At 42.1% G+C, this 24,953-nt stretch overlaps 1 protein-coding gene and 1 pseudogene across 6 annotated transcripts in view; both read left to right on the forward strand.

Moving 5' to 3' along the window:
• The window catches only part of Ahcyl2 (adenosylhomocysteinase like 2), a 185,854-nt gene that overhangs the window by 140,063 nt on the left and 20,838 nt on the right, over positions 1 to 24,953 (forward strand). For all 6 annotated transcript variants that reach the window (XM_004661216.2, XM_012949359.2, XM_045160308.1 and 3 more), the window contains 7 exons: positions 3,942 to 4,044; positions 6,056 to 6,150; positions 16,469 to 16,575; positions 17,008 to 17,124; positions 18,695 to 18,758; positions 19,205 to 19,293; positions 21,236 to 21,306. In XM_004661216.2, the coding sequence (XP_004661273.1) occupies positions 3,942 to 4,044; positions 6,056 to 6,150; positions 16,469 to 16,575; positions 17,008 to 17,124; positions 18,695 to 18,758; positions 19,205 to 19,293; positions 21,236 to 21,306 (646 nt within the window). The remainder of the gene's footprint in view (positions 1 to 3,941; positions 4,045 to 6,055; positions 6,151 to 16,468; positions 16,576 to 17,007; positions 17,125 to 18,694; positions 18,759 to 19,204; positions 19,294 to 21,235; positions 21,307 to 24,953) is intronic.
• On the forward strand, positions 17,186 to 17,312 carry LOC123464321 (annotated as a pseudogene).

Below are 24,953 nucleotides of genomic sequence, written 5' to 3' on the forward strand. Positions count from 1 at the left end.
GAGGGAGAGAGGAAGGAAGAGGCAGAGAGAGAGAGATTGAGAGAGAAAGAATGGGTTGACAAGGGCCTCCAGTCACAGCAAACGAACTCAAGATGTGCCGCCTTGTGCATCTAGCTTAATGGGTACTGAGGAATTGAACCTGGGTCCTTAGGCTTCACAGCAAGCAAGCACCTGCCATGGCTCCAGCCCATCCATTAACTATTTATTTATTTTTGAGGCAAGCCCAACAGACCGGCCTTTTTTTATGCGTGCGTCAGAGAGAGAGAATGGGCACGCCAGGGCCTCAGCCACTGCAGTAGAACTCCAGACGCGTGCGCCCCCTTGTGCACTTGTGTCACTTTGTATATCTGGCTCACATGGGATCTGGAGAGTCAAACATGAGTCCTTAGGCTTTGCAGACACCTTAACCACTAAGCCATCTCTCCAGCCCCCGTCCATTAACTCTTAATGTACTTGTTATCATTAAGTTGACTAATTCTCTCCTTGGATATGCAGAGTCTGAAAAGGCTATTGAAGGGTGTTTTTTTGTTTGCTTTTTGTTTTTTGAGGTAGAGTCTTGCTCTATCCTAGGCTGACCTGGAAGTCATTATGTAGTCTCACACTGGCCTCAAACTCACAGCAATCCTCCCACCTCTGCCTCCTGAGTGCTGGAATTAAAGGTGTGCACCACAACACCAAGCTGAAGGAATTCTTGATATTCTATATGGTTTTTGTTTTGCTGTGTTTTTTCTGTTTCTGGCATTTCCCCCCCACCCCCCACCACCACCACCACCAAGGTAGGGTTTCACTCTAGCCAAGGCTGACATGGAACTCATTCTGTAGTCTCAGGCTGGCCTCAAACTCAATGATCTTCCTATCTCTGCCTCTTGAGTGCTGGGATTAAAGGTGTGCATCACGTCACTGGGCTTGTTTGTGGCATTTCTTCTTTTTGTAATATATTTTATTATTTTTTATTTGAGAGAGAGAAAGAGGTAGAGAGAGAGAATGGGCATGCTAGGGCCTCCAGCCACTGCAAATGAACTCCAGATGCATGCTCCACCTTGTGCATCTGGCTAACATGGGTCCTGGGGAATCGAATCTGGGTCCTTTAGCTTTGCAGGCATATGCCTTAACCTCTAAGCCATCCCTCCATTCCATTTCTTCTTCTTTCTGTTTTTAAATTTTTAAAAATTTATTTGAAGGAGGGAGAGAGAGAAAGAGAAGAATACATGTTCCAGGGCCTCTAGCCACTGCAAATGAACTCCAGATGCATGTGCCACCCTGTGCATCTGGCTTTACATGGGTACTGGGGAATCGACCTGGGTCCTTAGGTTTCACAGGCAAGCACCTTACCCATTAAGCCATCCATCACTCCAGCCCTTGAACTGTCTGTCCTTCAGTCCCCGTCCCTGTCCCCCCACCCCATCCCCGCAGCTAGGGTCTCAGTCTAGCCCAGGCTGACCTAGAATTCACTATGTAGTCTCAAGGTGACCTTGAACTCACAATGATCCTCCTACCTCTGCCTCCTGAGTGCTGGCTTTTTTTTTGTTGTTGTTTGTTTTGTTTTTCGATTTTTTGAGGTAGGGTCTTGCTCTAGCCCAAGTCCGCCTGAAATTAGTCTCAGGCTGGTCCTGAGCTCACAGCAATCTTCCTCCCTCAGCTCCTGAACTAACCCTAACCCTAGGATTAAAGATGCGTGCCACCACACCCCACCCCTGAAGACCTTTGAATGGAGCTGGATTTAGATTTGTCCTTGCGCCATGGGCTTCCCATTCTTTGAGCCGCCCCCTGCTTTCACCTTGGGCTTCCAAGCTACTCGAGGGCATTCCTCGGTGTTCCAGCTGCCCCTTAGCTTTTGGCACCCGTGTGCCCCAGCGCTGTTCCCACGCCCTTGCCCCACCTGCACTTCGTTTCTGTGCTAGCCTCAGGGCGCGGTCAACTGGAGGGCTCCGGTCCAATCAGAACCAGGCAAGCTTGGTGAGGGCGGTGCTTTCTTAACACCCCTATTTTCCTTTCTGTGGCCGCTAAACTTTATCTTTTACTCTGGTGGGCTGAGCAGAAGATATTTTCCTGTCCTTCCCAGAGAAAGAGAGAGCTAGATCTTCATTTAGTATCAGTGAGCTGTACTGGGCTTCAGGCTCCCTCAAAAGCAGTGGAACTTTGGCTGGCCCTCTTGGCAGGCATGGTTTCTAAACTTTAAAGGATCTATTACTGTTTGCAGTTCAGCTCACTTGGCTGCTTTTGATATCAGCTCTTTGGGCTAAAAGCATGACTTTGTAGATTATGCAGCATTTTCATGTTGTTAGGATGGTAAACTCCCTTGTTTTATACATTTTAAGCAGAAACTGAGCAGCAAGTCTATGTTGGTGAAAAACTATTTTGGTTCTGAAGTGATGAGTTTAATTAAATCTTGCCGGGGAAAAAGCAGAGTTTACTTAGTTGAAGCCTCCTCCCCTGACCCCCCAAACCCTAACAGTCTGTATAAAATACTAAAGAAGTGAGGCTGGAGAGGCAGCTCAGCGGTTAGAGGTGCTTGCTTACAAAACTTGAGGACCCTGACTCAGTTTCCCAGTGCCATGTAAAGCTAGATGCGCAAAGTGGTGCATGTATCTGGAGTTGGTTTGCAACGGTAACAGGCCCTGTCTCTGTCTTTTTTATTTTTTATTTTTGAGAGAGAGAGAGGCAGAGACAATGGGAGCACCAGCGCCTTTCAGCTGCTGTGAACAAACTCCAGATGTGTGCCTCCCTTGTGCGCATGTGCGAAATTGTACACTTGTTTACTGGCTACATGGGACCTGGAGATTTGAACATGAATTCTTAGGCAAGCACCTTAACCTCTAAGCCATCTCTCTTCAGCCCTCTTTTTTAAACATCTTATTTATGTATGTATTTATTTAAAAGAGAAAAAGAGTCAGAAAGAAAGAGGGGGGTATGCTAGGGCCTCTAATCACTGCAAACAATTCCAGGTGCATGCACCACCTTATGTATCTTCGAACTTGGGTCCTTAGGCTTTCAGGCAAGCACCTTAACAGCTAAGCCATCTCTCCAGCCCTATTTTTTTATTTTTATGAGAGCACATGCACACGAGAGAGAGGGGGGGGGGGAGAGATGTGGGGGGCAGAATTGGTGCACCAGGGCCTCCAGCCAGTACAGTTGAACTCCAGACATGTGTGCCGTCTTTTTGTTTGTTTGTTTTCCAGGGTAAGGTCTCACTCTAGCTCAGGCTGACCTGGAACTCACTATGGAGTCTCAGGGTGTCCTCAAATTCATGGCAATCCTCCTACCTCTGCCTCCTGAGTGCTGGGATTAAAGGTGAGCACCACCATGTCTGGCTGTGTGTGCATCTTGTGCACTTGTGCAACCTTGTGCACTTGCATCACCTTGCATGTCTGGCTTACATGGGATCTGGAGAGTTAAGCATAGGTCCTTAGGCTTCTCAGGCAAACACCTTAACCACTTAGCCATCTCTCCAGCTCAATGAATAATATTTTTAAAGATACTAAAGAATGGCTAGAGAGATGGCTTAGCTGTTAGGACACTTGCCTGTGAACCTAAGGACCCAGAATCCGTTCCCCAGTACCTATATAAGCCAGATGCACAATGTGGTGCATGTGTCTGGAGTTCATGCTCAGTGACTGGAGGCCCTGGTGCATCTATTCTCTCTCTCTCTATCTGCCTCTTTCTTTTACACAAATAAATAAAATACCTACGAAGTTCTACTGAGAACAAATTGAAAACCATGAATCTAACTTATTTGATTGCATGCCTGTAATCTCAGTACTCCGAAGGTGGAGGCAGGAGGATCACTGCAAGCTCAAGGCCAGCCTTGTCACACAGCACGTTTAAGTTCAGTCTGGGCTATATGAGACCCTGTCTCAAACAATTTTTAAAAAAAGACATAAATTTAATCTTGACCAGTTGTGGTGCAGGCTTGTTCATCCCCTGACTTCTGTTTAACACAGGTGCTTATGGAAACTCTGGGTGCTCTGGGGGCACAGTGCCGATGGGCTGCCTGCAATATCTATTCCACTCTCAACGAAGTGGCGGCTGCTCTAGCAGAAAGTGGTAAGACCTTTTGTTGTTCTCTGTCTTTGGCTAGAGTAAGCCTGTGAGAAGTACCACTGTCTCATGAATCTTTAAGGAAGGTCGGCAGTAAAGAATCTGCCTTGGAAGATATGGATCCATGTTCTTTTTAAAGCAAGTGCCTTTAAACTGCTGAGCCATCTCTCCAGCTCTCATGTTCTTTTCCCAAAAAAAAAAAAAAAAAAAAAAAAAAAAAGGTGTTCTCTGTCTTTGCCTCCCCAGCATTGGGATTAGAAGTACACACAGCACGTGAGACATTTTACACGCACTCTGGGGTCCTCATGCTGTACAGGCATCTCCCCGGCCTGCCCTGCTGATTCTCTAACAGATAGCTTGCTCTGATGGTTAGTGACACTAATACTTAAAGACAAAAGGAATGAACAAAGTTGGGCTTTACTAGTTTCCTGCCTTTACCGTGTCGTGACACTGTATAGATCAGGGTACCACTCACTCACTTCTGAGCTCCTGGGAAATATCAGGAAAGCCCTATGGATGCTGCTTTCTTAGCATTTGATTTGTTCTGTCACCCACATTTATTTGTATATAAAAGTTTGTTGCCAGTTGTGGTGGTGCAGCCTTTAATGCCAGCACTTAGGAGGTAGAGGTAGGAGGATCGCTGTGAGTTCAAGGCCGCCCTGAGACAACATAGTGAATTCCAGGTCAGGCTGGACTAGAGTGAGACCCTACCTCAAAAAAAAAAAAAAAAAAAAAAAAAAGTTTACTGATAGAAGTAGGCAGATATTAAATACAGGACTGGGGAGATGGCTTTCCAGTTAAAAGTGATTGCTTGCAAAGTCTGCTTGCCTGAGTTCAATTCCCCAGTACCCACATAAAGCCAGATGCACAAAGTGGCACATGCTTTTGGAGTTCATTTGTAGCTGCAAGAGGTCCTGGTGAGCCCATTCACCCTCTCTCTCTCAGATAAATTAAATAAATAAATAAATAAGCCGGACATGGTGGCGCATGCCTTTGATCCCAGCACTGGGGGAGGGGAGGGGAGGGGAGGGGAGGGGAGGGGAGGGGAGGGGAGGGGAGGGGAGGGGAGGGGAGGGGAGGGAAGGGAAGGGAAGGGAAGGGAAGGGAAGGGAAGGGAAGGGAAGGGAAGGGAAGGGAAGGGAAGGGAAGGGAAGGGAAGGGAAGGGAAGGGGGAAAGAAAAAACTGAGTGTGGTTGTTCACACCTATATTCACAGCATTTGGGAGGCTGAGGCAGGAGGATCACTGTGAGCCTGGGCTGTACTACATAGTTGCAGTCAAGCCTGAGCTACATAGCAAAACCCTGTCACAAACAAACAAACAATAGGGTTGGGGATGTAGCTCAGTGGTAGGACCTTTACCTAGCATACATAAGGCTCTGAGTGCACTCTCTAGTATCACAAAACATAAATAAACTCATATTCAGTGATACACAAATAGGCTGAAAATTTTTCACATTCTTTTAGTGTCCATATCCAGCTGGTTAAGCAGATGTCATAAGAAACATGACACTTAGCTGAGCTCTGATGTGAAACATACACTTTAGTTCTGTCCCTATGAGGATAGAAACAAAAAAGATCAAAGTATACTTGGGAAATGGTGAAAATGCCACTTTGACTGGACCAAGTACTTATTCCTGCTTTCTTCTTTTTCCTGTTTAGTCCTATTTGTAGCAACCCTTTATGCTCGTTTGTTTGTTTGTTTTTTGAGATAGGGTCTCACTCTAGCCCAGGCTGACCTGGAATTCACTATGCAGTCTCAGGGTAGCCTTGAACTCACAGTGATCCTCCTACCTCTGCCTCCCGAGTGCTGGGATTGAAGGCATGCGCCACCATGTCTTATTTGTTTTGTCTTTTTTGAGCTAACAAGAACAAAATGTCTACGAAAGGCAAAGGAATGGGCTTTAAGGCAATGTTAACCATTGGCAGTTAATCTAAGGAGTATAGTAGAATGGGGAAAACAAGCAGTTTCTTGCCCTTTGACAGGTTTTAATAGTTTCTCTTTGTCCCTCGTTCATAGGATTTCCTGTCTTTGCCTGGAAGGGAGAGTCAGAAGATGACTTCTGGTGGTGCATTGACAGATGTGTGAATGTGGAGGGCTGGCAGCCAAACATGGTGGGTGAGATTTCTGCGAATGCAGTTGTGGGCAGCAGGGATAACGGTGGGAGGGGACATCATTATGGCTTGAGGAAGGACTTCCCAACAACAGGAAAGGAAAATGGTTCCATTTCTACCCAATGAGCCTGTATTTACAGCAGAACGCAAGCATTGCTTAGGGTGTCCCAAGAACACTGATACTTTTATAATGGCAGAGTACTTCAATTAGCCCAGGATGGTGACGCACATGTGAAATACCAGCACTCAGGGAGCCAAGACAGGAGGTCATGACTTTAAGGCTACCCTGAACTACATGGTAAAATGTTAATGGAAAGAAGGGAGAGAGGGAGGGAGGGAGGAAGGAAGGAAGGAAGGAGAAAAAAGGAAGGAAGGAATGTCTTTGCCTGTGAAGATGGCTCAGTGTTTAGTGTTACTTGCTTATGCTGAGCATGGTGGTGGATACCTTTAATCCCAGCAGAGGTAGGAGGATCACTGTGAGTTTAAGGCTAACCTGGGATTACAGGGTGAGTTCCTGGTCAGCCTGGGCTAACATGAGACCCTACCTTGAAAAAAACCAAACCAAACAAACAAAAAAATTAGAAAACTGTGCTTGCTTGCAAAGTCTGGTGGACCAAGCCACCCATTAAACTGGACACAAAAGGCACAAGCATATGGCATTCATTTAGCAAGGGCCTGGCTCACCCATACACACGTGTGCAAATAAATGAAAACACGTGTGTGTGTATGTGTGTGTATTTTCAAGGTAGAGTCTCGTTCTAACCCAAGCTGACCTAGAATTCACTATGTAGTCTCAGGGTGGCCTCGAACTCACAGTGATTCTTCTACACCTGCCTCCCGAGTGCTGGCATTAAAGATGTGCACGTGGCTGAAACATTTTTTTAAGTGTCTTAATTGTTAGGGCTGATGTTGGAAGCATTTGTATTCATCGATAACTTTAAAATACTGCTCAGGAGTCTTACACGGGACTGATTAAAGTAAGTAAGCCAGTTTGGTGATTTATTCCTATAATTTCTGTTACCTGAGAGGCCAAGATAGGAGGATCACTGATTTACAAGCTAGCCTGAACTATATATAGCTTGCATTCTAGGTCAGGCTTGGAGTGAGATCCTGCCTCCAAAACAGTGTCCTTAGAAAAATCAACAGTAATGTATTTCTGTCCCCTGCCACATCTCACAGTTCCTACAAAACGATCACCAAGACAACAAATCAATGCACAACCCCCCCCCCCACAGCTCCTGAAGTACTTAGCTTTCTTTCTAGAATCCATATGCTGAATTTATATTATTCTTGAAGAGCTTCTCAGGAGGTCACATTCCTTCTCTATTTATTCTCTGCCTTTGAAAAGTTGACCAGAGCTAGAGAGGTGGCTCAGCAGTTAAGGCACTTGCCTGCAAAGCCAAAGGACCCAGGTTCGGGACCCCAGTACCCATATAAAGCCAAATACACATAGTGATGCATACGTCTAGAGTTCATTTGCAGTGGCTAAAGGCCCTGGTGTGCTCATTCTTTCTAACTGCCTCTCTCTTAAATAAATAAATAAAATAGTTAAAAATAAAATAAAAAATTGCCAGGTGTGCCTTTAAGGCAGAGGTAAGAGGATCACTTTGAGTATGAGGCTAGCCTGAGACTACAGAGTGAGTTTCAGGTCAGCCTGGGCTAGAGTGAGACCCTACCTCAAAAAAACAAAATGAAGCCGGGCATGGTGGTACATGCCTTTAATTCCAGCATTTGGGAGGCAGAGGTAGAAGGATCGCTGTGAGTTCAAGGCCACTCTTGAGAATACATAGTGAATTCCAGGTAAGCCTGAGCTAGAGAAAAATCCTACCTCAAAAAGCAACAACAAAATAAAATAAAATAATAAAAAGATGGCCAGTTTTGAGGGATTTTTGTTTTTATCTTTTGTTTTATTTATAGGATCATCAAATCTAGGAGCCTGAGGATGCAGTATAGTGGCAGAGCATTTGCCTGACTGCATAAAGCCTAGGTTCAATTCCCTGTACTAAAAAAAAAGAAGAAAGAAAGACTGGAAGGAAGGAAGGAAGGAAGGAAGGGAGGGAGGGAGGAAAGGAGGGAGGGAGGGAGGAAGGAAGGAAGGAAGAGAGGAAGAGAGGGAGGGAGGGAGGGAGGGGGAGGGAGGGAAGGGAGGAAAGAAGGAAGGAAGGACAAGAAATAAAATCTAGGGCTGGAGTATACCCCAGTGTCAAGCCATGGCTAAGCACACATGAATCTCTGGTTTTAAAATACTCAGGACTGCAAAAAGAAAAATTATATACAGGGCGCTACAGAGATGGCACAGCGGTTAAGGGGCTTGCCTCCGAAACCTAAGAATGCATCTTTGAATCTCCAGGTCTCATGTAGTAGCCAGATGCAAAAGTGATGCAAGCATGCAATGTCGCACATGCACACGAGGGGGCGCATGCATATGGAGTTTGTTTACAGCAGCTGAAAGGCCCTGGTGCACCCATTCTCTCTCTTCCTGTCTCACTCTCTCTCAAAAATAAAAGAATAATAAAAATATATGGGCTGGGGATATGGCTTAGCGGTTAAGGTACTTGCCTGCAAAACCAAAAGACTTCAGTTAGATCCCTCAGGACCCACGTGAGCCAGCTGCATAAGGTGGCACATGCGTCTGGAGTTTATTTGCAGTGGCTAGGGCCATTCTCTCTCTCTCTCTCTCCCCCTGTGTCTTTCTCTCAAATAAATAAAAATAAACATTTCTAAATACATACATATATATATATATATATATATATGTATATATATACACACACACATATATATACACACACACACATATGTATATATAGACACACACACATATATATATATATATACACACATATATACATACATATATATCAAAGTTTAAAGATAATAGCACATTAGATTCATAGAGAAGCAATATAAAATAAAATTCTTTCCTGATTTGCAAACATTTCTGCATTTTTTTTTCAAGGTAGGGTCTCATTCTAGTCCAGGCTGCCCCGGAATTCACTCTGTAGTTTCAGACTGGCCTGTAACTCACAGGGATCTTCCTACCTCAGCTGCCTGAGTGCTGGGATTAAAGATGTGCACCACCATGCCTAGCAATTATTGCATCTTTTTGAGAAATTAGAAAATAAACTGAGCAATAAAAAGATTCCTTGCTGCTAAAGACCACAGAACAGATGCCAGGCATGGTGGCTCACATTTGTAATCCCAGTACTCAGGAGGCTGAGTTAGGTAGATTACCACAAATTCAAGGCTAGTCTGGACTGCATATGAGAATAGCCCGTACAATAGAATGAAATTGCAGAACAGGGCTTACCTGGTACACAGTGGAAGAACAGTCTTTTCTGATATCTGTGGTCCCAGTCACATGGCACTAAGTCCTGGTTGAGGCTTCATATCCCAAAAGGGTGAAGTGGGGAGAGGACAGTGATTCTAAGATGAGTCAGCTCATTCCAACAATTTTTTTTTTTTTTTTGAGGTAGATTCTCACTCTGGTCCAGGCTAACCTGGAATTCACCATATAGTCTCAGAGTGGCCTTGAACACCCAGATCTCATTCCAACAATTTTAACAGTGATAAGGAGTCTGACTGGCAGACAATAAAGGATATATGTTGGGGGTAATTATCCTACTGGGAATTAAAACTAATTTTATAGTCATGAACACAGAAGCCAGGCGTGGTGGTACACACGCCTTTAATCCCAGCACTCAGGAGGCAGAGGTTGGAGGATCGCCGTGAGTTCTAGGTCAACCTGAGCCAGAGTGAGACCCTGCCTCAAAAAAACCAAAAGCATAAAATAAAACAAATATAGTCATGAACACAGGAAAGAAGGCATTGTACCCAGAAAACTACAAGCTATGGAGCCATTGCAGACTGCTAGAAAAGTTGAGCAAGTTAGACAAGGACAAAAATGCTTGTCACCTAGAAAATAGGACCCATATCTCTTTGGATCCTCTGAGGTAGGGTCTCATTCTAGCTCAGGCTGACCTGGAATTCACTCTGTATTCTTAGGGTGGCCTTGAACTCACAATGATCCTCCTACCTCCACCTCCCGAGTGCTGGGATTAAAGGCGTGCACCACCATACCCGGCTCTTTTTTCTTTCTTTCTTTTTTTTTTTTTTGAGACAGTCTCATTTAGCCCCAGATAGTTTCAAACTTCTGAAATTTGTTTTTGTTTTTGTTTTTGTTTTTTTTCAAGATAGGGTCTCACTTTAGCCCAGACTGACCTGGAATTCACTATGTAGTCTCAGGGTGGCCTCTCAAGTGCTGGGATTAAAGGAGCACAACACCACGTCCACGCCCAGTTTAATTTTTTTTTTTTTTTTTTTTGAGACAGTCTCCTTTAGTCCCAGCTGGTTTCAATCTTCTGCTGTAGCCAAAGCTGGACTTTTCATTTTTGATCCTCCTGCCTCTACTTACCTTCTCATTGCTAGGGTTACAGGTATGTGCCACTATGCCTGACTTTGTTTCTGATCTTTTTTTTGTTTGTTTTTGTTTTTTCGAAGTAGGGTCTCACTCTAGCCCAGGCTGACCTGGAATTCACTGTGTAGTCTCAGGGTGGCCTCGAACTCACAGTGATCCTCCTACCTCTGCCTCCCAAGTGCTGGGATTAAAGGCATGTACCACCACGCCCTGCTTGTCTCGGATCTTTAAAAAAATTTTTTTTTAATATTTTTAAAGAAGGAAGAAGAAAGGGGGAGGGAGGAAGAGAGAGGGAAAAGGAACATACTGGGGCCTCTTGCCACTGCAAATGAACACCAGACGCATTTGCCACTCTGTGCATCTGGCTTTTTGTAGCTGCCAGGGAATCAAACCTGGGCCATCAGGTTTCTCAAGCAAGCACCTTTCAACTGCTAAGCCATTTCTCCAGCTCTGTCTCTGATCTTTTTTGTGGATAGGAATCAGAAGTGGCAAGTGAAAACCCCGTCAAATGGGATTCCCTATGTGCAGAAAAAGATAAAGAAATTGAGAAAGTGCTTTGGGTTGCTCCCCTCCCCAGTACTTGGGGGATTGAACCTAGGGCTTTTTTCTGTTTAGGCAAGCACTGTATTGCTATATCGCTCCCCTCTTTTGGGTTTCTTAGGAGAATCAGTCCTGAGGGTTTTTCTTTTTTTCTTTCTTTTTTTTTTTATTATTTGAGAGGGAGGGGGAAAACAAGAGAAGCAAATAGAATGGGCACACCAGGGCCTCTGGCCACTGCAAATGGAACTCTATATGCACGGACCACCTAGTGCATCTGGCAGGACTAAGGGTTTTTTTTGTTTTTGTTTTTGTTTTTTTAATTTTTATTAACATTTTCCATAATTATAAAATATATCCCATGGTAATTCCCTCCCTCCCCCACCCCCACATTTTCCCATTTGAAATTCCATTCTGCATCCTATTACCTCCCCATTACAATCATTGTAATTACATATATACAATATCAACCTATTAAGTATCCTCCTCCCTTCCTTTCTCCACCCTTTATGTCTCCTTTTTAACTTACTGGCCTCTGCTACTAAGTATTTTCATTCTCACACAGAAGCCCACTCATCTGTAGCTAGGATCCACATATGAGAGAGAACATGTGGCGCTTGGCTTTCTGGGCCTGGGTTACCTGACTTAGTATAATACTTTCCAGGTCCATCCATTTTTCTGCAAATTTCATAACTTCATTTTTCTTTACCGCTGAGTAGAACTCCATTGTATAAATGTACCACATCTTCATTATCCACTCATCTGTTGAGGGACATCTAGGCTGGTTCCATTTCCCAGCAATTATAAATTGAGCAGCAATAAACATGGTTGAGCACGTACTTCTAAGGAAATGAGATGAGTCCTTTGGATATATGCCTAGGAGTGCTATAGCTGGGTCATATGGTAGATCAATCTCTAGCTGCTTTAGGAACCTCCACACTGTTTTCCACAATGGCTGGACCAGATTGCATTCCCACCAGCAGTGCAGAAGGGTTCCTTTTTTTCCACATCCCCGCCAACATTTATGATCATTTGTTTTCATGATGGTGGCCAATCTGACAGGAGTGAGATGGAATCTCAATGTAGTTTTAATCTGCATTTCCCTGATGACTAGTGACGTAGAACATTTTTTAGGTGCTTATATGCCATTCGTATTTCTTCCTTTGAGAACTCTCTATTTAGCTCCATAGCCCATTTTTTGATTGGCTTGTTTGATTCCTTATTAGTTAACTTTTTGAGTTCTTTGTATATCCTAGATATTAATCCTCTATCAGATATATAGCTGGCGAAGATTTTTTCCCATTCTGTAGGTTGCCTCTTTGCTTTTTTCACTGTGTCCTTTGCGGTGCAAAATCTTTGTAATTTCATTAGGTCCCAGTGGTTAATCTGTGGTTTTATTGCCTGAGCAATTGGGGTTGTATTCAGAAAGTCTTTGCCAAGACCAATATGTTGAAGGGTTTCCCCTGCTTTTTCCTCTAGCAGTTTCAGAGTTTCAGGTCTGATGTTAAGGTCTTTAATCCATTTGGACTTAATTCTTGTGCATGGTGAGAGAGAAGAATCTATTTTCATCCTTCTGCAGATATTTATCCAGTTTTAACACCATTTGCTAAAGAGGCTGTCTCTTCTCCAATGAGTATTTTTGGCATTTTTATCGAATATCAGGTGGCTATAGCTACTTGGGCTTACATCTGGGTCCTCTATTCTGTTCCACTGATCTACATGTCTGTTTTTGTGCCAGTACCATGCTGTTTTTGTTACTATGGCTCTGTAGTATAGGGTAAAATCAGGTATGGTGATACCACCAGCCTCTTTTTTGTTGCTCAGTATTATTTTAGATATTCGAGGTTTTTTGTGATTCCAAATGAATTTTTGGATTGTTTTTTCTATTTCCATGAAGAAAGCCTTTGGAATTTTGATAGGGATTGCATTAAATGTGTAGATTGCTTTAGGTAAGATTGCCATTTTCACGATATTGATTGTTCCAATCCAGGAACAAGGGATGATTCTCCACTTTCTAGTGTCTTCTGCAATTTCTCGCTTGAGTGTTTTAAAGTTCTCATTGTATAGATTCTTTACTTCCTTGGTTAGGTTTATTCCAAGGTATTTTTTTTTTTTTGATGCAATTGTGAATGGGAGTGATTCTCTGATTTCATCCTCTGTGTGTTTGTTGTTAGCATATATGAAGGCTACTGATTTCTGTGTATTTATTTTGTATCCTGCTACATTGCTGTAGGTTTTGATCAGCTCTAACAGCTTGCTAGTAGAGTCTTTAGGGTCCTTTATGTATAGAATCATGTCTGCAAATAATGATAACTTGATTTCTTCCTTTCCAATTTGTATCCCTTTTATGTGTATCTCTTGCCTTATTGCTATGGCTAAGACTTCCAAAACTATATTAAATAGAAGTGGGGACAGTGGACACCCTTGTCTTGTTCCTGATTTTAGTGGAAAAGCTTCCAGTTTTTCCCCATTTAGTAATATGTTGGCTGTAGGCTTGTCATAAATAGCCTTTATTATATTGAGATGTGTTCCTTCTATTCCCAGTCTCTGTAGGACTTTTATCATGAAGGGATGTTGGATTTTGTCAAATGCTTTCTCTGCATCTAATGAGATGATCATGTGATTTTTGTCCTTCAACCCGTTTATGTAATGTATTACATTTATAGATTTGCGTATGTTGAACCATCCCTGCATCTCTGGGATAAAGCCTACTTGGTCAGGGTGAATGATCTTTTTGATATACTCTTGTATTCTGTTTGCCAATATTTTGTTGAGAATTTTTGCATCTATGTTCATGAGGGAGATTGGTCTGTAATTTTCTTTTTTTGTTCTATCTTTGCCTGGTTTTGGTATCAGGGTGATGCTGGCCTCATAGAAGGAGTTTGGTAGAATTCCTTCTTTTTCTATTTCCTGGAAAAGCTTAAGAAGCAATGGTGTTAGCTCTTCCTTAAAAGTCTGGTAAAATTCAGCAGTGAATCCATCCGGGCCTGGGCTTTTTTTAGTTGGGAGATTATTGATAACTGTTCGGATCTCCATGTTTGTTATAGGTCTATTTAAGTGATTAATCTCATTTTGATTTAATTTAGATAGGTCATATAGATCAAGGAAATCATCCATTTCTTTCAGATTTTCATACTTTGTGGAGTATATGCTTTTATAGTATGTCCCTATGATTTTTTGAATTTCTCTGGAATCTGTTGTGATGTTACCTTGTTCATCTCTGATTTTATTAATTTGTGTCTCTTCTCTCTTTCTTTTGGTCAGATTTGCTAAGGGTTTATCAATCTTGTTTATCCTTTCAAAGAACCAACTCTTTGTTTCATTAATTCTTTGGATTGTTCTTTTTGTTTCTATTTCATTAATTTCTGCCCTAATCTTTATTATTTCTTCCCGTCTACTGATTTTTGGTTTGCCTTGTTCTTCTTTTTCCAAGGCTTTAAGACGAAGCATTAGGTCGTTTACTTGCGACCTTTCTAATTTCTTAATATAGGCACTTAAGGCTATAAATTTACCTCTTAGAACTGCCTTCATTGTGTCCCAGAGATTTTGGTATGTTGTGTTCTCATTATCATTTGACTCTATAAATTTTTTGATTTCCTTTTTGATTTCTTCATTGACCCACTCATCATTTAGTAGTGTATTGTTTAGTTTCTTGTTGAAAACAAGAGAAGCAAATAGAATGGGCACACCAGGGCCTCTGGCCACTGCAAATGGAACTCTATATGCACGTACCACCTAGTGCATCTGGCAGGACTAAGGGTTTTTTTTGTATATATAATTTTTTTATTGACAACTCCCATAATTATAAATAATATTCCATGGTAATTCCCTCCCCCCTCCCACTTTCCCCTTTGAAACTCCACACTCTCCTTCATATCCCCTCCCCCTCTCAATCAGTCTCTCTCTTATGTTGATGTCATAATCTTTTCCTCCTGTTATGATGGTCTTGTGTAGGTAGTGTCAGTTACTGTGAGGTCATGGATATCCAGGCCATTTTGTGTCTGGAGAAGCACGTTGTAAGGAGTCCTACCCTTCCTTTGGCTCTTACGTTCTTTCTGCCACCTCTTCTGCAATGGACCCTGAGCCTTGGAAGCTGTGATACAGAGGTTTCAGTGCTGAGCACTCCTCTGAGGACTAAGTTTTAGTGAGAGTTCTTCCTTCCTTCCAAGTCAAGCAAGGTTTGATTGAGTCCAAGAAAACACAGCAATAGCAGAAGCAACGTTAGAGAGTCTGTGGCATTTTTGGTACTTGTACTAGTGTTGATACTCTGAAGGTATAAAATGGAGCCATGCCAGCAGAGGCCAGCTCAGTTCTATGGGGACTTTCCAGGTAACGATGTGGAAAGTCCTGCTAAGCACTCCTAACAGCCCAGCGGAGAGCTGAAGTGCCCCAGCCTCGTGCCTCAGTGTTCTAAGCCGATCTTTCTCTAGCTTATTTATAATTCAGGCATTTTCCGCGCTGATGAAAGCTTCAGTGGGCACAGCATTGTATTTCTTTTTAATCCCAACCTGAAATAGTGATGAGCTGTTCCGAGGCATGCTTGCACACCTACACGTGCTGCACGGCTCCCGGGTTATTTTTAATTTGGCTTATGTAGAGTGTGAGGTTGAGCTAGGCAGAACCCTCCAGGGCTGCCTGATACGCTGGGTGGGAGAGTCCTGTGCTTTTCGTGAGAAGTAAAGGACCATCAACAGCTTCAGTTTCAGAAGCCATTGTTTTGGGACTAATTATCTGTCCCTTTTGACACTAAGCCTTGGCTGAATTTATTTCAGATACTGAAATCAGCACTTAGAAATCAGCACCTAGAAATTTGTTTTGTCAGGTTTAGGTCTCCTGAAGGTCTACAAGACCTATGAGGTCTTCAAGAACTAGTGGTCTAGACCACCACTTATACTTGTTATCCAAAGAGAATCCTCATTGTACTACTGTGTGTTTTTATATAGTGGATGTCTTGTGTGGGAATGGAGTGTCATTTGACTATGTGAATTACAAATGGTCTTTTGCCACTCTTTTTTTTTAGGGTGGGGTGGGTTTTCGAGGTAGGTTCTTACTCTAGTCCAGACTGACCCAGGATTCACTATGTAATTTCAGAGTGGCCTTGAACTCTTGGCAATTTTCCTACCTCTCCCTCTCAAATGCTAAGATTAAAGATGTGTGCCATCACACCCAGCCTGCCCCTCACCTTTTACTTGACTATAATGGTCATTTGGTAGATTATTGTATCAGTCTGGCTTTCAGTTACTTTGCCTAACTACGTGGGAAACTGAAACATCTGTAAGCTTGTAATTGGGATACACTGTCCTGAGAGGTACTGAAGCCTGAGCCATCAGCAGATGAATGACATTCCAGATGCTTCTGTTGCAGATCTTGGATGATGGAGGAGATCTTACTCATTGGATTTATAAAAAGTATCCCAACATGTTCAAGAAAATCAAGGGCATAGTCGAGGAGAGTGTTACTGGAGTCCATAGGTAAGATTTGACTTGTCATCCTAGCTTGGACATATAATTTTATAATCACATATCCATAGAATATATGGTGCTAAAGTTGGAATCTGCTATGGGATAACTAGATTTGAGCCTGAGCACTAATGTTTTAATTAATAAAATTAACATTTTAATAACAGTGTGGGGTCTTAGATGGAAGAGCAACTGGGATGCTCTTAGTCTAGTTGTAATACAATGACTGCTTGTTCTTTTTGAATGAGATTGTTATTTCTAAGCTGCACACAACCTCTAGAAACAAATTCTCTTTTTCTGAATATCCACCTAGCAGGATGAATGTCATTATGTCTTAAGCTCTTATGCCCATTCTGTCAACATATTACTGGGATCTCGCATGAAGCCTGCAGTATATTGTAATGTCTTTTTGCTCTATGTTCTTCTTGACTTCCCTCGTCCCAGGCTCTACCAGCTGTCCAAAGCTGGGAAGCTGTGTGTTCCAGCCATGAATGTCAATGATTCCGTCACTAAACAGAAATTTGACAATCTCTACTGTTGCCGTGAATCAATTCTTGATGGGTAATGTTTATTTTCTCTCTGTCAGTTGCTTTCTCATTTCTGGGACAAAATGCTCAACCAGATACTTACCTGGCAGGGGAGATTCCATGATCATGAAGGTGGTTTTCCCAGGGCGAGGCTTATCCAGTCCAGATGTGCTGACCCCAGCGATTTCCCCAAATGCGAGAAACTCAACTGCAAAATAAAATTAAAAAAAAAAAAAAAAAAAAAAAAAAAATATATATATATATATATATATATATATATATATATGGGTTTTAGTTATTTCTGGGAATGATTCATATACTATGCCTAGATCTATTACCATATCACACCCAATATTTTATAACCCAGAGCTATATTGCTATCATATTATAAGAAAATCTCTTTCACTTAAGAAATGAGACTAGCTTCTGTTGATAGGCAGAGTTCACACCTTGTGATCCTGTCAGATGTGTGAGTCAGTAACTGAAGTCTATGTAAAGGTAATTCAGAAAAACGTTCCTGGTGATCGTATTCCAAGTCATGTGTCTTGCCTGTTAACATACATAATTCTTAAGGCCTAGCTGTTCATGTAACTCTGACCATCTGGAAAGTCATGTTGAGAGCCGGGCGTGGTGTTGCACGCCCTTAATCCCAGCACTTGGGAGGCAGAGGTAGGAGGATTGTTGTGAGTTCGAGGCCACCCTGAGACTACATTATTACAGGTCAGCCTGTGAGACCCAACCTCGAAAAAAAATAAAAAATAAAACAAACCAAAAAAATTAAAAAGTTATGTTGAGGAAAGAGTTAATTCCCAGAAGCACTCCTATTTTTCCAGCTCTGTAAGGATTACAAATCTGGCAAAATCTACTTCAGTATTACAAATACTATGTACTTCCAGTGTCAGCTTTCATTTCCATATTTGTATTCTAATATTCCTTCATTGTTTCTAGGAAGATCCCATGTATTTGTTAGATTTCTGTTACTATAACAAATACCTGTGATAATTAGTTTTTGAAGAAAACTTGGCTCATAGTTTTAGAGGTTTCAGTCTAAAACAGAAAGCTAGTTGATTCTGGAATTAAAACTACTCTTATTTCCTTGTTTCTATTTTTATTTTTTGAGGTAGGCTCTTTCTCTAGCCCAGGTTGACCTGGAATTCACTATGTAGTCTCAGGGTGGCCTTGAACTCACAGCAATCCTCCTACCTCTGCCTCCCAGGTGCTTGGATTAAAGGTGTGTGCCACCACACCTGGCTTCTATCTTTTGTTCCTAAATATATAATCAAAATATTAAAATTATATGTTTATGTTTACAAGCTAGGATCCTATGTAATTGACATCTTCCATCTCTTTTATACCACTCCCAAGAAAAATAAGGGGATAAAACAAACAAACAAAAAAAACACCCAGAAGACTGAGAAAATTAGTATTTTTCCTAACTTTTTCTTTTGGTTGCTAAATAGCTTCTCTAGGTTAGAAACCAAGTTTTCATTCAAAGTGAGGAAAAAAGAAACAATTAACAACAAAAGCATGAGAACCCAGAGGTTTAATCTGACTTCAAGGAGAAATAAAAGAATATGTTTTACTTAATGCTTTTTCCCCCCTAGACTAAAAAGGACAACAGACATGATGTTTGGTGGAAAGCAAGTAGTGGTCTGTGGCTATGGAGAGGTAAAGTTTAACCTTTTACTTGTTAGGGGTTTAAATGTAAATTTTGTTAAAATATTCTAGAATTTTCCATACATGTGAACATAAGAGTACATTCATGTGCCACTTGAGATGGGAAAAAAATAACTTTAGAAACCCTCTAATTTGAAAACCTCTTTTCTTTTTGCCAGTTTTTCTCTTTAGTTGATTTTCGGACTTATTCCAGCACCAATGTTTGTGATGTTCTTTTAGCTTGTGTTTTGATTATAAATCGTGAATGTGGGTGTTCTTATACCTATGAATGTGCTAAGCAGGGCCAGGGGTTTGTTTATGAACTGCATTTATTTGCTTTTTCTCAAGTACAAGTCTATTCAGTGAAATTACTTTTGGGGGTGGAAAAGAAGGTACTTTACCAGAAGCTTTGAAAGCTGTTCTCACCAACTTTGTTTTGTGCATTCTGTCCTCTTCAGGTGGGGAAGGGGTGCTGCGCTGCTCTGAAGGCCATGGGCTCCATCGTGTATGTAACCGAGATCGACCCCATCTGTGCCCTGCAAGCCTGGTAAGCACACAGAGTCCCAGATCCTGTCTGAGGCTGCCGTAACGCTAAGCTTCTGTCTCTCAAAGGTCAAGGAACTCTGTTCTGAGAGAAGCAAAAGTTTAGAATTCCTGTGCAAATAGAAGAGAAGATGCTTTGATGCATAGAACAAATTGCCTCTTAAAACCTCATATAACCCCTGCTCCTCTGAAAATAATGATCCAAAAAGAAAAGGTGGGGCTGGAAGATGGCCCAGTGGTTAAAGGTATTTGCTTGCAAAGCCTAATGGCCTGTGTCTAATACCCCAGTACCCACATAAAGCCAGATGCACAAAGTAGCACATATGTCTGGAGTTCATTTGTAGTGGCATTAGGCCTTGGCATACCCATTCTCGTTCATTCTCTTTTTTCCTTTTCCAGTTTTTGTTTTTTCGAGGTAGTTTCTCACTCTATCCCAGGCTGACCTGGAACTCACTCTGTAGTCTCAAGCAGACCTCAAACTCACAGTGATCCTGGGGTTAAAGGCATGTGCCACTATACCAGGCTCATTTTCATTCACTCTCTCTTTCTCTCCTTGCAAATAAATAAATTAAAAAAAAAATTTAAGTGCAGGCCAGGGCCACAAGGCCAGGTGTGGTGGTACACGCCTTTAATCACAGCACTCAAGAGGCAGAGGTAGGAGAATTGCTGTGAGTTCAAGGTCATCCTGGGCTAGTGCAAGGTCCTACCTCAAAAAATTAAAAAATAAAATTAAAATTAAAAAAAAAGGTATAGGCCTATAATCCCAGCCTTCCTGAGACTGAAGTGAAAAAAGGAAGAAGGGGGCTGGAGAGATGGCTTAGCCATTAAGGCATTTATTTGCCTGCAAAGCCAAAGGACCCAGGTCCAATTCCAGGACCCACATAAACCAGATAGATGCACAAGTGGCACATGCGCCTGGAATTTGTTTGCAGCAACTGGAGGCCCTGGTGTACCCATTCTCTCTTTCTATCTTGCTCTCTCTCTCCCTCCTCTCTCAAATAAATAAATAAAAATAAGTTTAAAAAAAAAAAAAAAAGGAAGAAACTGGGAGTGGTGGTTCCAGCCTTTAATCCCAGCACTGGGATGCAGAGGTAGAATTTAGAGGGACTATGGAGCTGGCTCAGTGGGTAAAGTTCTTGCCATTCACCCATGAAGACCTGAGTTTAGATATCCAGTTCACATTTAAAATGCCCAGGGGTGTGGTAGCACGTGTCTGTAATCCTAGTGCAAGGAATCTCTAGGATGTAAGGCCAGCTGTCTAGCTGAATCAGTGAACTCTAGGTTCAGTGAAAGACCCTGTCTCAAAAAATAGGTAGGCTGGGTGTGGTGGCACACGCCTTTAGTCTCAGCATTTGGGAGGTAGAGGTAGGAGGATCACCATGGTTCAAGGCTGCCCTGAGACTACAGAGTGAATTCCAGGTCAGCCTGGGCTAGAGTAAGACCCTACCTCAAAAAAGGGGAGGGGGGAATCATATTTAATGTAGCAGGGAAATTAGTATAAAAAAAAACTCTGGGCAGTCATGAGATCACTAATGATCTTGGGGGACAGTTTCAGTGACATAGGTAAATTCATTTTGGTTTAAGAATCACATAACCCTTACTTGGATCCCTATTTCCAAGAATAAATAGTTCCAGTGGATAAGAGAAACGTTCTTCTATAATAACCAAATAAATAGTTTGGATTTTTCACTGATAAGAATCCAAGCCAAGAGTGCTAACATATAGCTATAACCCCAGCACTTTGGGGAGGGAGGTAGGATGACCATGATTTGCTGGCTATAAACAGTGAGACCCTGACTTAGCAAAACAAAATAAACCCATAACAAACATTCCAACTATCCCAAGAAGTGACATTGTGCCTGCCAAAGAACTTGGTCCTACTGGCTTTTAGGGACAAGCTCCCTAGCTACCTGCTTAAGTTAATTGGTCCTGCTTTATTTCTACAGTATGGATGGATTTCGACTGGTGAAATTAAATGAAGTCATCCGGCAAGTGGACATTGTTATTACCTGTACAGGTATGATTATGTTCTGCTAAATGGAGTGGTACTTGGAAATGCATTTGTGGAGCAAGTGAAAGGGAATTAGAAAAACACTGAAGTAGGTACCATTGCAGAATAGGTGGCAGAAAGAATGTAAGAGCCAGCTAGGCGTGGTGGCGCACGCCTTTAATCCCAGCACTTGGGAGGCAGAGGTGGGAGGATTGCCGTGAGTTTGAGACCACCCTGAGACACCATAGTGAATTCCAGGTCAGCCTGGGCTAAAGTGAGACCCTATCTCGAAAAAAAAAAAAGAAAAGAAAGAAAGAAAGAATGTAAGAGCCAAAGGAAGGGTAGGGCTCTTACAATGCAATCGTCCGTACAGAAATTGAACTCGACATCCATGACCTCACAGTGCCTAGACTACCTTCACAATGCCCTCATAATAAAAACTAAAGGAGAGACTAATGGAGAGGGGGAGGGGATATGATGGAGTATGGTTTGTAAAGAGGAAAGTGTGAGAGGGGTGGGAATGTCATGGTTTGTTGTCTATAACTATGAAGCTGTCAATAAAAATATAAAATAAAATAAATTTTTAAAAACCCCCTAAAGTAAACCTAACTCTAAACACGAGAGATAGTAGTCAAATAACATTTTCTCTTTACATTCCTCCTGCCTATTCAGAGCTCTGAGCAAGGTATACCATTGGATCACCACTATAGGAAAGTATATTTCCACGCTGTATTGTTGTTACATATCCACCAGTCCTTAAGTATCTAAGATGGCTGACAGTATACAGCATTTGTAGAGGTTTATTTAGGAACCCAGTCTTAATTTAGTACATTTAATTGAGGGGCCTGCAAATGATATCTCCAGGGCGTCAAGCATGCTACACACATCTTCTACCACTGAGATACATCTGCATTCTCTTTAATTTTTTGTTTTGGGGGCTGGAGAGATGGCTTAGTGGTTAAGGTACCTGCCTGTGAAGCCTAAGGACCCGTGTTTGACTCTCCAGATCCCACATAAGCCAGAAGCACAAAAGGTGAGGCAAGTGTAAGGTCGTGCCCACTAGTGTCTGGTGTTTGATTGCAATGGCTGAGGCCCTAATGTGCCAATCTCTCTACCTTTCTCCCTCTCTCTCAAATTAACAACAACAACAACAACAACAACAAAGCAAATATGCTCCTCTCTGGTCCCTATAATTAAAACAAGGCTGAAGGAAAATTCTTTTTTTAATACTTATTTTAAATATTTATTCATTTAAGAGGGAGAGGAGACTGGGCACACCAGGGCCTCCTGCCACTGCAAACAGATTCCATACCCATGCACTGCTTTATCCATCTGGCTTTTCATGGTTATCAGGGAATCTAACCTGGGCTGTCAGGCTTTGCAAGCAAGTGCCACTTAGCCATCTCTCCAGCCCCCAGAATTCTATTTTTCCTCTAGGCACTTGTTTCAAACTTTATTCCCAGGCTTCTTCAGCTTAATTAGCTGCAAAGAATGAATTGTATATTAGCAAAAACTGAAAAGAGCTACAATGTCCAAGGAGCTTTGGCTTAAAAATATTAGAGATCTTGAACTAGAGAGCTGGCTTTGCAGTTAAGGCGCTTGCCTGCAAAGCTAAAGGACCCAGGTTTGATTCTCCAGGACCCATGTAAACTAGATGTACAATGTGGCACATGTGTCTAGCGTTCATCTGCAGCAGCTGGAGGCCCAGCATGCCCATTCTCTGCCCCTCCCCCATATTTGCCTCTTTCTCATTCTCTATCAAATAAATAAAAATAAATAATGACTGTCCTCATAAAAAAAAATTATCAGGACATGGTAGTGCACCCCTTTAATCCCAGCACTTGGGAGGCAGAAATAGGAGGACTGCCATGAGTTAGAGGCCACCCTGAGAATACGTAATGAATTCCAGGTCAGCCTGGGCTAGAGCAAGACCCTACCTTGAAAAGCCAGGAAAAAAAAAAGAGAGAGAGAGAGAGAGAGAAAGAGAGAGATCTAGATTTTATCAGATCCACAAACCAAAGAATCTTAAAAATCAGTTATAATATAAAATAGCCATTCCTATGGATACACAGTAATATTTCTTAGTAGTTTTGATTGGTATTTTTATTCTTTTTTTTTTTTCTTTTGTTTTGTTTTGTTTTGTTTTTGAGGTAGGGTCTTGCTCTACCCCAGGCTGACCTGGAATTCATTATGTAGTCTCAGGCTGGACTGAGAGAGATGGCTCAGCAGTTAAAGGCACTTGCTTACAAAGCCTAATGGCCCAAGTTCATTCCATAATCCCCATATAAAGCCTGATGTCACATGCATTTGGAGTTTGTTTGTAGCAGCAAAAGACCCTGGCGCTCCCGTTTTCTCTTTTCCCCCTGCAAATAAATTTTAAAATATTTTTAAACACTGGGCGTAGTGGCTCATGCCTTTAATCCCAGCACTTGGGAGGAAGAAGTAGGAGGATTTTTGTGAGTTCAAGGCCACCCTGAGACTACAGAGTGAATTCCAAGTCAGCCTGAGCTAGAGTGAGACCCTACCTTGAAAAACCAATATATATATTTTTAAATATTTTTATTTATGAGAGAGAGGGAGGGGGGGAAAGAAAGAGAAACCTGGACTGGAGAGGTGGTTTTGTGGTTATGGTACTTGCCTGCAAAGCCTAAACACCCAGGTTCAATCTCCAGGTCCCATGTAAGCCAGATGCACGTGTTGAGAAGGAGAAAACTAGTGAGTATGGTTACTCTAGGGTCTCCTGTCCCTGCAAACAAGTTCCAGAAGCATGTGCCACTTTGGGTACTAAGAAATCAAACCTGGGTTGGGAGGCTTTGCAAGCAAGTACTTTTAATCATGGAACCATTGCTCAAGCCCCTTTATTTTTAAATTGGGTTGTCTTTATTATTAAATTGTAAGAGTCCCCTTTATATTCTGGTTTAAACCTCTTTTTTGTTCTGTTCCCTGGGATGTCTTCTAAACACTTTTTTTGTACTATAACTTATAATTCAACAAGTTTTTAATTTTTTAAATATTTTATTCATTTACTTATTTATGAGAGAGAGATAGGTAGATAGAGGGAGAGAGAGAGAGAATAGGCACATCAAGGCCTCCAGCCACTGCAAATGAACTCCAGACATGTGCGCCACCTTTTACATCTGGCTTTACTTGGGTATTGAGGAATCAAACCTGGGTCCTTTGGCTTTGCAGGCAAACACTTTAACCACTAAGCCATCTCTCCAGCTCAAGTTTTCAAGCTTTTTTTTTTAGAGAGAGAATTGATGCACCAGGGCCTCAGCCACTGAAATTGAATGCCAGATGCTTGCACCACCTAGTGGGCATGTGCAAGTCTGCATTTGCCTCACCTTTGTGCATCTGGCTTATGTGGGATGTAGAAAGTTTAACATGGGTCCTTAGGCTTTGCAGACAGGCACCTTAACCGCTAAGCCATCTCCCCCCCAAGTTTTTAATTTTTTTTAATCTTTTCTTAAAGAATATTTTATTTTTATTTATTTATTTATTTGACAGAGAAAGAGTGAGAGAGAGCAAGAGCGAGAATGTGCATGTCAGGGCCTCCAGCCACAGAAACAGATTCCAAATGCATGCGCCCCCTTGTGTATCTGGCTAACATGGGTCCTGGGGAATTAAACCTGGGTCCTTTGGCTTTGCAGGCAAGCACTTTAACCTAAGCCATC

Source organism: Jaculus jaculus, chromosome 10, assembly GCF_020740685.1.
Source record: "Jaculus jaculus isolate mJacJac1 chromosome 10, mJacJac1.mat.Y.cur, whole genome shotgun sequence".
NCBI classification, from domain to species: domain Eukaryota; kingdom Metazoa; phylum Chordata; class Mammalia; order Rodentia; family Dipodidae; genus Jaculus; species Jaculus jaculus.